Here is a 16,368-nt window from a genome sequence, read left to right as displayed (position 1 = left end):
GCCTCTACGCTCTAACCACTAGGCTACCCTGCCGCCTCTACGCTCTAACCACTAGGCTACCCTGCCGCCTCTACACTCTAACCACTAGGCTACCCTGCCACCTCTACACTCTAACCACTAGGCTACCCTGCCGCCTCTACACTCTAACCACTAGGCTACCCTGCCGCCTCTACACTCTAACCACTAGGATACCCTGCCGCCTCTACGCTCTAACCACTAGGCTACCCTGCCGCCTCTACGCTCTAACCACTAGGCTACCCTGCCACCTCTACACTCTAACCACTAGGCTACCCTGCCTCCTCTACACTCTAACCACTAGACTACCCTGCCTCCTCTACACTCTAACCACTAGGCTACCCTGCCACCTCTACACTCTAACCACTAGTCTACCCTGCCTCCTCTACACTCTAACCACTAGGCTACCCTGCCTCCTCTACACTCTAACCACTAGGCTACCCTGCCTCCTCTACACTCTAACCACTAGGCTACCCTGCCTCCTCTACACTCTAACCACTAGGCTACCCTACCGCCTCTACACTCTAACCACTAGGCTACCCTGCCTCCTCTACACTCTAACCACTAGGCTACCCTGCCTCCTCTACACTCTAACCACTAGGCTACCCTACCGCCTCTACACTCTAACCACTAGGCTACCCTGCCACCTCTACACTCTAACCACTAGGCTACCCTGCCTCCTCTACACTCTAACCACTAGGCTACCCTGCCGCCTCTACACTCTAACCACTAGGCTACCCTGCCACCTCTACACTCTAACCACTAGGCTACCCTGCCACCTCTACACTCTAACCACTAGGCTACCCTGCCGCCTCTACACTCTAACCACTAGGCTACCCTACCGCCTCTACACTCTAACCACTAGGCTACCCTGCCACCTCTACACTCTAACCACTAGGCTACCCTGCCTCCTCTACACTCTAACCACTAGGCTACCCTGCTGCCTCTACACTCTAACCACTAGGCTACCCTGCCACCTCTACACTCTAACCACTAGGCTACCCTGCCGCCTCTACACTCTAACCACTAGGATACCCTGCCGCCTCTACACTCTAACCACTAGGATACCCTGCCACCTCTACACTCTAACCACTAGGCTACCCTGCCACCTCTACACTCTAACCACTAGGCTACCCTGCCGCCTCTACACTCTAACCACTAGGCTACCCTGCCGCCTCTACACTCTAACCACTAGGCTACCCTGCCGCCTCTACACTCTAACCACTAGGCTACCCTGCCGCCTCTACACTCTAACCACTAGGCTACCCTGCCACCTCTACACTCTAACCACTAGGCTACCCTGCCGCCTCTACACTCTAACCACTAGGCTACCCTACCGCCTCTACACTCTAACCACTAGGCTACCCTGCCGCCTCTACACTCTAACCACTAGGCTACCCTGCCACCTCTACACTCTAACCACTAGGCTACCCTACCGCCTCTACACTCTAACCACTAGGCTACCCTGCCGCCTCTACACTCTAACCACTAGGCTACCCTGCCACCTCTACACTCTAACCACTAGGCTACCTGCCACCTCTACACTCTAACCACTAGGCTACCCTGCCTCCTCTACACTCTAACCACTAGGCTACCCTGTCGCCTCTACACTCTAACCACTAGGCTACCTGCCTCCTCTACACTCTAACCACTAGGCTACCCTACCGCCTCTACACTCTAACCACTAGGCTACCCTACCGCCTCTACACTCTAACCACTAGGCTACCTGCCACCTCTACACTCTAACCACTAGGCTACCCTGCCTCCTCTACACTCTAACCACTAGGCTACCCTGTCGCCTCTACACTCTAACCACTAGGCTACCTGCCTCCTCTACACTCTAACCACTAGGCTACCCTACCGCCTCTACACTCTAACCACTAGGCTACCCTGCCACCTCTACACTCTAACCACTAGGCTACCCTACCGCCTCTACACTCTAACCACTAGGCTACCCTGCCGCCTCTACACTCTAACCACTAGGCTACCCTGCCACCTCTACACTCTAACCACTAGGCTACCTGCCACCTCTACACTCTAACCACTAGGCTACCCTGCCTCCTCTACACTCTAACCACTAGGCTACCCTGTCGCCTCTACACTCTAACCACTAGGCTACCCTGCCGCCTCTACACTCTAACCACTAGGCTACCCTGCCACCTCTACACTCTAACCACTAGGCTACCTGCCACCTCTACACTCTAACCACTAGGCTACCCTGCCACCTCTACACTCTAACCACTAGGCTACCCTGCCACCTCTACACTCTAACCACTAGGCTACCCTGCCGCCTCTACACTCTAACCACTAGGCTACCCTGCCACCTCTACACTCTAACCACTAGGCTACCCTGCCGCCTCTACACTCTAACCACTAGGCTACCCTGCCTCCTCTACACTCTAACCACTAGGCTACCCTGCCACCTCTACACTCTAACCACTAGGCTACCCTGCCACCTCTACACTCTAACCACTAGGCTACCCTGCCGCCTCTACACTCTAACCACTAGGATACCCTGCCACCTCTACACTCTAACCACTAGGCTACCCTGCCTCCTCTACACTCTAACCACTAGGCTACCCTGCCGCCTCTACACTCTAACCACTAGGCTACCCTGCCGCCTCTACACTCTAACCACTAGGCTACCCTGCCGCCTCTACACTCTAACCACTAGGCTACCCTGCCTCCTCTACACTCTAACCACTAGGCTACCCTGCCGCCTCTACACTCTAACCACTAGGCTACCCTGCCGCCTCTACACTCTAACCACTAGGCTACCCTGCCGCCTCTACACTCTAACCACTAGGCTACCCTGCCGCCTCTACACTCTAACCACTAGGCTACCCTGCCGCCTCTACACTCTAACCACTAGGCTACCCTGCCGCCTCTACACTCTAACCACTAGGCTACCCTGCCGCCTCTACACTCTAACCACTAGGCTACCCTGCCACCTCTACACTCTAACCACTAGGCTACCTGCCTCCTCTACACTCTAACCACTAGGCTACCCTGCCTCCTCTACACTCTAACCACTAGGCTACCCTGCCGCCTCCGCCCGGCTTGAACGTGTCCACTGCAGTCCGACCGTGTCTCGATGTGGGCAACTCATCTCTGCCTTGGCCAAACTTCTATGTTTTGAAGAGTAGGCCACTCGTTGTCAAGTCCATTCCGTCCGCGCGTGTCACGCCTATGACAAGCGGTAATGATAACGTGGTGTAATGGCCGACAGTTTTCTTGACATTTTGTTTTAATAATTGTCAGGTGTTTACAGGTACGGCCTAATCCCCTGCTATTTATTTACATTCACACCTGGTTTTATCCAAAAAACGACAGTCATACGTGCGTACAGTTGATGTTTCGGGCGGACCCGGGAATCGAACACACTATCCTGCCATTGCAAGCGCTCCCTACCAGCCGAGCCTACAGTTCCTCTTACCTGTGGCGGGGCTTTTCCCCTGGGCCTCTGGGCACTGGAGGAAACGCTCCAGTGGAACATGGGAAGGGTGCTGGGTGAAGGGTAGTTCTCTGCAGTGGACAGAGGGGGCGCTATACAGTGCTGCTGCTGAGCCACAGGATCTGTCAGGGACACGATGGACACCTGGACACAAACAACATAACATACTCTACGTAACACGACACAACATTACACGACAGCCAGATTGACAGCACATCCATTTCCTCTCAAAAGGCAATGTGTGAGGTTAGGTTACGAGTGTGTGTGTGTGTTTGTTTGTCTCACCCTCTGACAGAAGCTCACAGCTGCAGGAGGCCACCATGGAGAACTCTTTAGACGCCTGGCCGTTGGGACATGACGCCAGCTCAATGTCATCTCCACTGTCCCTGTGCCACACACACACACACACACACACACACACACACACACACACACACACACACACACACACACACACACACACACACACACACACACACACACACACAATGTATGTCTGTTTACGGCCGTCCAAAAAACACGCCGTGACTGAACAGACAAACTCACTGTACCAGAAGAACTCAGCGTGAAATAGTGTGAGAGGGGGGGGGGGGGGGGGGGGGGGGGGGGATCTGTCAAAAACTCTCTTACAGGGTGATTAATTGACTGTGAGCTGTTCCCTCCCTCCCTCCTTAGAGAACAGTAAATATTTATCCCTCCATTTACCCAGGGTCCATGCAGTCCTGGATGTCAGACACCCAGGAGTTTTTTTGCAGCGAGTCGATGGTCTCCAAGATATATTCACCTCCATTTTCCACCTGTGGAGAGAAAACACACCAAACCACAGAATATAACAGTTACTGTTTGTGAGTCCAGAGGAGAGCCAGACAGACTTCTGAACACACTGCAAGAAAGAGAAGTAGGCAGTTAGTTTGGTTTTGTTGGGTCAGGTAGTCGTGTCTATAAGGTAATGTTGTGAGAGAACAGAACAGGGAGAAGACAGAGTAATGTTGTGAGAGAACAGAACAGGGAGAAGACAGGGTAATGTTGTGAGAGAACAGAACAGGGAGAAGACAGAGTAATGTTGTGAGAGAACAGAACAGGGAGAAGACAGGGTAATGTTGTGAGAGAACAGAACAGGGAGAAGACAGAGTAATGTTGTGAGAGAACAGAACAGGGAGAAGACAGAGTAATGTTGTGAGAGAACAGAACAGGGAGAAGACAGGGTAATGTTGTGAGAGAACAGAACAGGGAGAAGACAGAGTAATGTTGTGAGAGAACAGAACAGGGAGAAGACAGGGTAATGTTGTGAGAGAACAGAACAGGGAGAAGACAGAGTAATGTTGTGAGAGAACAGAACAGGGAGAAGACAGAGTAATGTTGTGAGAGAACAGAACAGGGAGAAGACAGAGTAATGTTGTGAGAGAACAGAACAGGGAGAAGACAGGGTAATGTTGTGAGAGAACAGAACAGGGAGAAGACAGAGTAATGTTGTGAGAGAACAGAACAGGGAGAAGACAGGGTAATGTTGTGAGAGGTAGAACAGGGAGAAGACAGAGTAATGTTGTGAGAGAACAGAACAGGGAGAAGACAGTGTAATGTTGTGAGAGAACAGAACAGGGAGAAGACAGGGTAATGTTGTGAGAGAACAGAACAGAGAGAGAAAGGGTTGTGTTGTGAGAGAACAGAACAGGGAGAAGACAGGGTAATGTTGTGAGAGAACAGAACAGGGAGAAGACAGGGTTGTGTTGTGAGAGAACAGAACAGAGAGAAGACAGGGTAATGTTGTGAGAGAACAGAACAGAGAGAAGACAGGGTAATGTTGTGAGAACAGAACAGGGAGAAGACAGGGTAATGTTGTGAGAGAACAGAACAATGGAGAAGACAGGGTAATGTTGTGAGAGAACAGAACAGGGAGAAGACAGGGTAATGTTGTGAGAGAACAGAACAGGGAGAAGACAGGGTAATGTTGTGAGAGAACAGAACAGGGAGAAGACAGGGTAATGTTGTGAGAGAACAGAACAATGGAGAAGACAGGGTAATGTTGTGAGAGAACAGAACAGGGAGAAGACAGGGTAATGTTGTGTGATGATTTCTTACCCTTACCTTCAGGACGAAGGTGTTGTCTCTGTCAGGCATCTCCAGGGGCATGGTGGTCCTCACCTCCACGATGGCAGACAGAGGGATGCTCACCTTTGGCTTTGATGACTGTTGGACACACACACACACACACACACACACACACACACACACACACACACACACACACACACACACACACACACACACACACACACACACACACACACACACACACACATCCCAATCCTTTTAGATTTCAATTAAAAAGTGCTCTGTCTGTCTGTGTGTGTGTGTGTGTGTGTGTGTGTGTGTGTGTGTGTGTGTGTGTGTGTGTGTAGGTATTGTCGTAGAGGTTTATCAGTTGATCTGACTGCTCTTCATCTTCATCTCCCTGTATGACAGACTAGCTGTCCTGAGTCCTCCACTTCACTCAGCTCATCTCCCTGTACGACTGACTAGCTGTCCTGAGTCCTCCACTCAGCTCATCTCCCTGTGTGACTGACTAGCTGTCCTGAGTCCTCCACTCCACTCAGCTCATCTCCCTGTACGACTGACTAGCTGTCCTGAGTCCTCCACTCAGCTCATCACCCTGTGTGACTGACTAGCTGTCCTGAGTCCTCCACTCAGCTCATCTCCCTGTACGACTGACTAGCTGTCCTGAGTCCTCTACTCAGCTCATCTCCCTGTGTGACTGACTAGCTGTCCTGAGTCCTCCACTCAGCTCATCTCCCTGTGTGACTGACTAGCTGTCCTGAGTCCTCCACTCAGCTCATCTCCCTGTACGACTGACTAGCTGTCCTGAGTCCTCCACTCAGCTCATCTCCCTGTGTGACTGACTAGCTGTCCTGAGTCCTCCACTCAGCTCATCACCCTGTGTGACTGACTAGCTGTCCTGAGTCCTCCACTCAGCTCATCTCCCTGTGTGACTGACTAGCTGTCCTGAGTCCTCCACTCAGCTCATCTCCCTGTACGACTGACTAGCTGTCCTGAGTCCTCCACTCCACTCAGCTCATCTCCCTGTGTGACTGACTAGCTGTCCTGAGTCCTCCACTCAGCTCATCTCCCTGTACGACTGACTAGCTGTCCTGAGTCCTCCACTCAGCTCATCTCCCTGTATGACTGACTCGCTGTCCTGAGTCCTCCACTCATCTCATCTCCCTGTATGACTGACTAGCTGTCCTGAGTCCTCCACTCAGCTCATCTCTGGGGGAAGAATATCAAAGGTCACTTCCTGTATCTAAAGGGATATTTCATGTTCTTCTTGCCCCAACTGACATCACATCACATCCTTGGCAACAGTCAAGAAGAACCCGACACCATTCAAAAACTGTACCTGGAAAATGGTTCCACTCATTTCATCTGACTGGATTGATAAAAGTACCATGGAGGAGACTTAGCTCACCCCGATACCTCTATGGGATAAGGCAACATCTCCAAAGAGGAGAGAAGGGAGCCTTTTGACTGCAGCTATTGGTCCTCTGTCTGTTCGGCCTCTTTAGTCTTGTTATGAGACAGGCCTGCTGAACCAGTGTACTGTATAACAGAGAGACAGAGAGACGTGTTCTCTCCTCCCATAGTCTGTCTGTCTGTCTGTTCGGCCTCTTTAGTCTTGTTATGAGACAGGCCTGCTGAACCAGTGTACTGTATAACAGAGAGACAGAGAGACGTGTTCTCTCCTCCCATAGTCTGTCTGTCTGTCTGTTCGGCCTCTTTAGTCTTGTTATGAGACAGGCCTGCTGAACCAGTGTACTGTATAACAGAGAGACAGAGAGACGTGTTCTCTCCTCCCATAGTCTGTCTGTCTGTCTGTTCGGCCTCTTTAGTCTTGTTATGAGACAGGCCTGCTGAACCAGTGTACTGTATAACAGAGTAGTGCGTGTTCTCTCCTCCCATTGTCTGTCTGTCTGTCTGTCTGTCTGTCTGTCTGTCTGTCTGTCTGTCTGTCTGTCTGCCTGTCTGCCTGTCTGCCTGCTGGGAGATAGATGGTGTGCTGACGAGGCATGAAGCAGAGGCAGGGTATCCGGACAAGCCCAGGCAGACAGGCAGGACAAGCCCAGGCAAGGCAGAAGTGAGACTTTATGACTCAGACATTCAGTCTCATTGCCACTGTTGACTCTACAGAGCTTTGGCTTTGTGAGAACCTGGACCTCATATCCTCTCATTGTAGAAGTGCTGATCTAGGATCTGTCCAAACAAAATATAATTCATTCTGATCTAAAAGTCTAAACAGATGCCAGACCAGCACTCCTACTCTGAGAGGCTTTGTCGATACAGGGGCGGCAGGTAGCCTAGTGGTTAGAGGGGCGGCAGGTAGCCTAGTGGTTGGAGGGGCGGCAGGTAGCCTAGTGGTTAGAGGGGCGGCAGGTAGCCTAGTGGTTAGAAGCAGGTAGCCTAGTGGTTAGAGGGGCGGCAGGTAGCCTAGTGGTTAAAGGGGAGGCAGGTAGCTTAGTGGTTAGTGCGTTGGGCCAGTAACTGAAATGTTGCTAGATCAAATCCCCGAGCTGACAAGGTAATTTTGCCCTTGAACAAGGCAGTTAACCCACTGTTCCCTGGTAGGTCGTCATTGTCAAGAAGAATTTGTTCTTAACGGACTTAACAGACTTTTTATAAAAATAAAACAGGCCCTGATAGCCTTAGTGAAGCAGTCACTTCTGAGTCTCTGTTGAGACATGCAGGTTTTTTAGGGAACACATGGTCATTACTCTGTTGAGACATGCAGGTTTTTTAGGGAACACATGGTCATTACTCTTTTGAGACATGCAGGTTTTTTAGGGAACACATGGTCATTACTCTTTTGAGACATGCAGGTTTTTTAGGGAACACATGCCCATTACTCTGTTGAGACATGCAGGTTTTTTAGGGAACACATGGTCATTAGTCCGTTGAGACATGCAGGTTTTTTAGGGAACACATGGTCATTACTCTGTTGAGACATGCAGGTTTTTTAGGGAACACATGGTCATTACTCTGTTGAGACATGCAGGTTTTTTAGGGAACACATGGTCATTAGTCCGTTGAGACATGCAGGTTTTTTAGGGAACACATGGTCATTACTCTGTTGAGACATGCAGGTTTTTTAGGGAACACATGCCCATTACTCTGTTGAGACATGCAGGTCTTTTAGGGAACACATGATCATTAGTCCGTTGAGACATGCAGGTTTTTTAGGGAACACATGCCCATTACTCTGTTGAGACATGCAGGTCTTTTAGGGAACACATGATCATTAGTCCGTTGAGACATGCAGGTTTTTTAGGGAACACATGGTCATTAGTCCGTTGAGACATGCAGGTTTTTTAGGGAACACATGGTCATTACTCTGTTGAGACATGCAGGTTTTTTAGGGAACACATGCCCATTACTCTGTTGAGACATGCAGGTCTTTTAGGGAACACATGGTCATTAGTCCGTTGAGACATGCAGGTTTTTTAGGGAACACATGGTCATTACTCTGTTGAGACATGCAGGTTTTTTAGGGAACACATGCCCATTACTCTGTTGAGACATGCAGGTCTTTTAGGGAACACATGATCATTAGTCTGTTGAGACATGCAGGTCTTTTAGGGAACACATGATCATTAGTCAGTGGACCTTGGATCACAACAAGAAGTGAGCGTCAGTTTCAGGATTGCAAGGCAACTTCTACTTAATAGCAAAAAAAAAATGCGTTTGGAGAAACACACAGTTCCAGAAGATGTGAAACAACCCATTGTGTCATCATATTCAATATCCTCATTTCTCTTTCCAAAGTATTTCCTCAGATCCAGAATAACGATCCATATATAACACATCCCTCTACGTCGTTGTCTCTTCATCCTGGTTCTGGGGCCCCTAGCAACGACACACCTGATAGTTGCTAGGGGCAAAAAACTCAAATGTGCCCCACTTTGGGTCCCAAAGGACCAGGATGAAGAACCGCTGCTCGGTGTCATGTCGAATCTAACATCCATGGAAATCCCTCTATATGGCTACATCCACTCATATCTCTCCCCATAAAGCCACGTGTTCATGGGTGTGTTTCCTCAGTCAGCTCCCTCCCAAACTGCCTAATGCATCCTTCAGAAAGGTCTCTCTCTCTCTACTCTCTCTCTCTCTCTCTCTCTCTCTCTCTCTCTTTGTCTCTCTCTCTCTCTCTCTCTTTGTCTCTCTCTATTTGTCTCTCTCTCTCTCTCTGTCTCTCTCTTTACTCTCTCTCTCTACTCCCCCCCCCCCCCCCCCCCGACCCCCATCTCTCCTTGGGGCCCTCTGGTATCAAGGCAGAGTCTTATTTTGTTACCTTAAGGCCAGAGCCAGTGATCATAGACATATACTTTTTATGTGTGTGTCTGTGTGTGTGTGTCCACGTCCTTATACTGTAACTCTACCTTGGGTGGCACATAGAACTCCAACAGGAACTTGTCACCCCCTTCGTCCCTCCTGGTCTTCCTCAGCAGCAACCTACACTTCTGCCACTGAGGCACACCTATACAGTTAGTATCATCAGCTACCATGTAACGCAGAGCCCCCTCTCTCTGGATCTCCAGCAGCTCAGCCTTGTGCCCCTGAGACCCCCTGGGAAGACGCAGTCTCTGGGACCATCGGTCCCCACCTGGCTCCCCTCCTCCGTTGACCCGTCTGACCCCTCCGGACCCCACTACGGGGTCTGGTTCAGGGGAGGCGTGGCGGTGCCAGATCTCCTTTACCCCGCCCACCACACACAGACTCATGTTCCTCAGAGAGAATCCCTTCTTGAAGCGGGCCTTGGGGTGTCCCACAGACACATCCTCTGAGCTGCGTGACTGGCCCAGAGCAGAGGGTTTGTGGGAGGGCTGAGGGGTGCGGGAGGTGGCCATAGAGGAGGAACTACCTCCTCCTATCCCTTCTAGTCCTAAACCTCCACTGTCCATACTGTCCAGGGACTCGCTGGAGGCACCGGCGTCCTTGCGCCGCTGATAGAGGTCGTTGTGTCCGTAGGGCAGAAGGCAGCCCTGGATCCCCAGGAAGGGAACGATGCTGTATTTGGGGGGAGCGTTGGAGCCGTCGTCCCCTGGCAAGAGCGAGGCCTGGTGGTCCCTGGCCTGGGTGACAGCAGCAGAAAAACACTCCAGGAAGTGTCTGGCGAAGTGCTGCGAGAAGCTGCCGTCGGCGCCCGGGGCGTCGTAGCACGGGTTCTCCGTCAGGAAGCGGCGGAACTTGTGGGCAAAGTCGGAGGCGGAGGCACGGGCATGAAGCTCGCAGAACTCTCGCCAGTCGGGCAGCGGGCACGAGGAGGAGAACTCCGGGCTGCCGGGCACCGCAGCTCCGTTCATCACTGGGCCATGCCAACCCGCCTGAGGGAGGTGACAGAAGGAAAGATAGAGAGAGAGACATGTTAGAGAGTGTGGGGGGTTCATCACCATGCCAACCCGCCTGAGAGAGGTGACAGAAGGAAAGACAGAGAGAGAGACATGTTAGAGAGTGTGGGGGGTTCATCACCATGCCCTGCTAGACATGTTAGAGAGTGTGCTAACCAAGCCCTGCTAACATTCTGTCTGTGTGTGTGTGTGTGTGTGCGTGTGCGTGTGCGTGTGCGTGTGTGTGTGCGTGTGCGTGTGCGTGTGCGTGTGTGTGTGTGTGTGTGTGTCACCAATAGCAAGGAAAGAGACATTACAGTGAGAATGTGTGGGATCCTAGGATTTACAAAGGACAGCGCCAACAGAATAACAGTCTCTGTGTGGGAAAACGTGTGTCGTGTGAACCACAGAAGATGTGGGAACGAAACAAGACTTCTGAGGCTGGGAGATTGTGTTTTGTCATTTCCCTAAATAGAGGCGACAGGCGACAGGCCCAGTCCTTCTCTCTCTGTGGAAGAACGATCTCTCCCCACAGCCCTGCTACACTGACATACATCATCATCTAGTGGTGTAAAATATTTTAAGTAAAAATACCTTAAAGTACTTATTTAAGTCGTTTTGTTGTTGTTGTTGTTGTGTATCTGCTCTTTGCTATTTATATTTTAGAATACTTTTATTTTTTTTACTTCACTACATTCCTATAGAAAATAATGTACTTTTTTACTCCACACGTTTTGCCTGACAAACAAGAGTTACATTTTGAATGCTGAGCAGGACAGGAAAATGGTCTAATGTACACGCTTATCAACACATCATCCCTGGTCTTCCCTTCTGCCTCTGACCACACTAAACACACGTGCTTCGTTTGTTGGAATGTTGGAGCCTCTGGTTATCCGTAAATAAAATAAATTAAATAAAAACATGTTTTGCTTAATAAAAGGAATAAAAAAATTATTCATACTTTTACTTTTTATACTTAAGTATATTTTAGTAATTACTTTTACTTTTTATACTTAAGTATATTTTAAAACCAAATACTTTTAGACTTTTACTCGAGTAGTATTTCATACTGGGTGACTTCATTTTCTATTAAGGTATCTTTACTTTTACTACAGTGTGAGTTTTGGCTACTTTTTCCACCACTGTCCCAATCACATGGCTCGTACCAGATGACATCATCTGTTGTGAAGAGGGAGTTGACCAAGGACATGACTAAAGCCAGACGCAATCTGGAGAAAATTATTTCCTTTTAAATCATTTTTTTTTAATCGTGCTGTGTTCAGCGAATCAAAAATAAATCTGTATCCATTTACGTTTGTAGCAGTGTTTGGTTTGGACTCGAGCGCAACAATCCAATTGAAGAGGAATTTAGAAAGATATAAAGAACTATCCGTTTGTCAGCTAGAAATCTATAATTCCTCCTGCTCCTGCTCTACCTCCCTCTTTTTCCTCTGCCTGTAGGCAGCCTGCATGAGTTGTTATCCCTGTAAATCAATGTGACAGTGGCCGCCTTGTTCCCACTCTCTTAAGGAAGACACTCATCCCTCTCTCATCCTTCCATCTCTCTCTGCCTCACTGGGAGTATGACTCAGCCCTATCCCTCCCTCCCTCCCTCTTTCATCTCCCTCCCTCCCTAACTCTCTCCCTCCCTAACTCCCTCCCTCCCTCCTTAACTCCCTCCCTCCCTCCCTAACTCCCTCCCTCCTTCCCTCCCTAACTCCCTCCCTTCCACCCTCCTTCCCTAACTCCCTCCTTCTTCCCTCCCTCCCTCCCCCCCTCCCTCCCTATTTCCTCTCCCTCCCTTCCTCCCTCCCTCCCTAACTCCCTCCCTCCCTCCCAGGCCCAGGCTGAGCCACATCGGATCACAAACCCATCTCTCCAGGTAGCCTAGCGGTTAAGCCCGTTTGGCCCAGTAACTGAAAGGTTCAAATCCACAGTCGTGGTGAAAAGTTTTGAGAATGACAAATATTAATTTCCACAAAGTTTGCTGCTTCAGTGTCTTTAGATATTTTTGTCAGATGTTACTATGGAATACTGAAGTATAATTACAAGCATTTCATAAGTGTCAAAGGTTTTTATTGACAATTACATGAAGTTGATGCAAAAAGTTAATATTTGCAGTGTTGACCCTTCTTTTTCAAGACCTCTGCAATCCGCCCTGGCATGCTGTCAATTAACTTCTGGGCCACATCCTGACTGATGGCAGCCCATTCTTGCATAATCAATGCTTGGACTTTGTCAAAATTTGTTGGTTTTTGTTTGTCCACCTGCCTCTTGAGGATTGACCACAAGTTCTCAATGGGATTAAGGTCTGGGGAGTTTCCTGGCCATGGATCCAAAATATCTATGTTTTATTCCCCGAGCCACTTAGTTATCACTTTGCCTTATGGCAAGGTGCTCCATCATGCTGGAAAAGGCATTGTTTGTCACCAACCTGTTCCTGGATGGAGAAGTTGCTCTCGGAGGATGTGTTGGTACCATTCTTTGTTCATGGCTGTATTCTTAGGCAAAATTGTGAGTGAGCCCACTCCCTTGGCTGAGAAGCCACCCCACACATGAATGGTCTCAGGATGCTTTACTGTTGGCATGACACAGGACTGATGGTAGCGCTCACCTGGTCTTCTCCGGACAAGCTTTTTTCCGGATGCCCCAATCAATCGGAAAGGGGATTCATCAGAGAAAATGACTTCACCCCAGTTCTCAGCAGTCCAATCCCTGTACCTTTTGCAGAATATCAGTCTGTCCCTGATGTTTTTCCTGGAGAGAAGTGGCTTCTTTGCTGCCCTTCTTGACACCAGGCCATCCTCCAAAAGTCTTTGCCTCACTGTGTGTGCAGATGCACTCACACCTGCCTGCTGCCATTCCTGAGCGAGCTCTGCACTGGTGGTGCCCCGATCCCGCAGCTGAATCAACTTTAGGAGACGGTCCTGGCGCTTGCTGGACTTTCTTGAGCGCCCTGAAGCCTTCTTCACAACAATTCAACCACTCTCCTTGAAGTTCTTGATGATCCGATAAATGGTTTATTTAGGTGCAATCTTACTGGCAGCAATATCCTTGCCTGTGAAGCCCTTTTTGTGCAAAGCAATGATGACGGCACGTGTTTCCTTGCAGGTAACCATGGTTGACAGGGGAAGAACAATGATTCCATGCACCACCCTCCTTTTGAAGCTTCCAGTCTGTTATTCCAACTCAATCAGCATGACAGAGTGATCTCCAGCCTTGTCCTCGTCATCACTCACACCTGTGTTAACAAGAGAATCACTGACATGATGTCAGCTGGTCCTTTTGTGGCAGGGCTGAAATGCAGTGGAAATGTTTTTGGGGGATTCAGTTTATTTGCATGGCAAAGAGGGACTTTGCAATTAATTGCAATTCCCCTGATCCCTCTTCATAACATTCTGTAGTATATGCATATTGCCATCATACAAACTGAGGCAGCAGACTTTGTGAAAATTAATATTTGTGTCATTCTTAAAACTTTTGGCCACGACTGTAGAGTCCAAAACGTCTTTCAAGCTGTCAGGAATTCCCTTGGCAGCAAGAGCCTCTCGGTGGATGCTGCAGTGGACCCAATTGGCGTCGGGAGTCTCCCTGTCATGGATCTTGTGCCATCAGTACAGATACCAACACATCTTGACCACCAAAGTCCATTTGATGTCACAAAGCTGTCCAGTACTCTGGTCTGTACTGAGGGGGCTCTATGCAGACTGAAGGTAGAGGTCTGAACTGAGGGGGCTCTATGCAGACTGTAGGTAGAGGTCTGTCCTGAGGGGGCTCTATGCAGACTGTAGGTAGAGGTCTGTACTGAGGGGGCTCTATGCAGACTGTAGGTAGAGGTCTGTACTGAGGGGGCTCTATGCAGGCTGAAGGTAGAGGTCTGTACTGAGGGGGCTCTATGCAGTCTGAAGGTAGAGGTCTGTACTGAGGCGGCTCTATGCAGACTGTAGGTAGAGGTCTGTACTGAGGAGGCTCTATGCAGACTGTAGGTAGAGGTCTGTACTGAGGAGGCTCTATGCAGACTGTAGGTAGAGGTCTGTACTGAGGAGGCTCTATGCAGACTGTAGGTAGAGGTCTGAACTGAGGGGGCTCTATGCAGACTGTAGGTAGAGGTCTGTCCTGAGGGGGCTCTATGCAGACTGTAGGTAGAGGTCTGTACTGAGGGGGCTCTATGCAGACTGTAGGTAGAGGTCTGTACTGAGGGGGCTCTATGCAGGCTGAAGGTAGAGGTCTGTACTGAGGGGGCTCTATGCAGTCTGAAGGTAGAGGTCTGTACTGAGGCGGCTCTATGCAGACTGTAGGTAGAGGTCTGTACTGAGGAGGCTCTATGCAGACTGTAGGTAGAGGTCTGTACTGAGGGGGCTCTATGCAGACTGTAGGTAGAGGTCTGTACTGAGGGGGCTCTATGCAGACTGTAGGTAGAGGTCTGTACTGAGGGAGCTCTATGCAGACTGAAGGTGGAGATTTTGACCCACTGGTTTAGGGGTAATTTTGTTATTAAGTGCTGCTTGTAATTTGTGTTGGATTTGAGCAGTCCTGATTTCTCCAACCCACACAAAGTTACACTTACAATCCAGGTGGAGAGAGGAGCCGTACACACACAGTTCCACTCCATCACCTCGACTGTCTGTGCAGCATCTTGTCATTTTCAAAAACAGAATCTTGTTACACAGGTTTAGTGCACATCTCTCCCCCTCTGATTCCCGAAACAAGTCTGCAGTTCTGTGCCCAAGCTCCCTCTCTCTCTCTCTCTCTACCCTCTCTCTCTCTCTCTACCCTCTCTCTCTCTCTACCCTCTCTCTCTCTCTCTCTACCCTCTCTCTCTCTACCACGTCTCTCTCTCTCTACCCTATCTCTCTCTCTACCCTCTCTCTCTCTCTCTCTACCCTCTCTCTCTCTCTCTCTACCCTCTCTCTCTCTCTCTACCCTCTCTCTCTCTCTCTCTCTCTCTCTCTCTCTCTCTCTCTCTCTCTACCCTCTCTCTCTCTACCACGTCTCTCTCTCTCTACCCTCTCGCTCTCTCTCTCTACCCTCTCTCTCGCTCTACCCTCTCTCTCGCTACCCTCTCTCGCTCTACCCTCTCTCGCTCTACCCTCTCTCGCTCTACCCTCTCTCTCGCTCTACCCTCCTCCCCCTTCTCCTCCTCTCCTCACTGAAGCCCCGTGGTAGAGATCCAACTAAACTGGATTAAATCAGATCATATCAAGGACCTAGACTGAGCCCAGGGAAGGATAATGAGACAAACTCCAAGTACATACAGCTGTTGGTGGGACCATCCATCTATCACCTTATTTCAAGATGTAAAAACATGTTTGTGATGCCGCCCGAGATAAAACCACATCTAGAGGAATGTCAGAGGATGTGGAGGGAAGGAGGAGGGAGGGGGGGTAGGAGGAGAGGAGGGAGATGAGAGAGAAAGAGAGAGGGGGAGGTAGCAGGAGAGGCGGGAGATGAGAGGAGAGAGGGGGAGGTAGCAGGAGAGGCGGGAGATGAGAGGAGAGAGGGGGAGGTAGGAGGAGAGGAGGGAGA

At 49.9% G+C, this 16,368-nt stretch overlaps 1 protein-coding gene across 2 annotated transcripts in view; it reads right to left on the bottom strand.

The window, feature by feature from the left end:
- LOC110517470 (SH2B adapter protein 2) overlaps positions 1-16,368 on the bottom strand; it is a 65,160-nt gene that overhangs the window by 33,740 nt on the left and 15,052 nt on the right. The window contains exons 2-6 of one of the 2 annotated variants that reach the window (XM_036961376.2): positions 9,895-10,839; positions 5,549-5,656; positions 4,175-4,266; positions 3,755-3,855; positions 3,452-3,613 (exon numbers count right to left, since the gene is read on the bottom strand). In XM_036961376.2, coding sequence (XP_036817271.1) covers positions 3,452-3,613; positions 3,755-3,855; positions 4,175-4,266; positions 5,549-5,656; positions 9,895-10,818 — 1,387 coding nt within the window. In that variant the 5' untranslated portion in view covers positions 10,819-10,839. The remainder of the gene's footprint in view (positions 1-3,451; positions 3,614-3,754; positions 3,856-4,174; positions 4,267-5,548; positions 5,657-9,894; positions 10,840-16,368) is intronic. The other variant, XM_036961377.2, reaches the window with a different exon arrangement.

This window comes from Oncorhynchus mykiss, chromosome 24 (genome assembly GCF_057628025.1).
Source record: "Oncorhynchus mykiss isolate SJ-2025 chromosome 24, ASM5762802v1, whole genome shotgun sequence".
NCBI lineage: Eukaryota > Metazoa > Chordata > Actinopteri > Salmoniformes > Salmonidae > Oncorhynchus > Oncorhynchus mykiss.
This window is presented reverse-complemented; position numbering and strand designations above follow the sequence as displayed.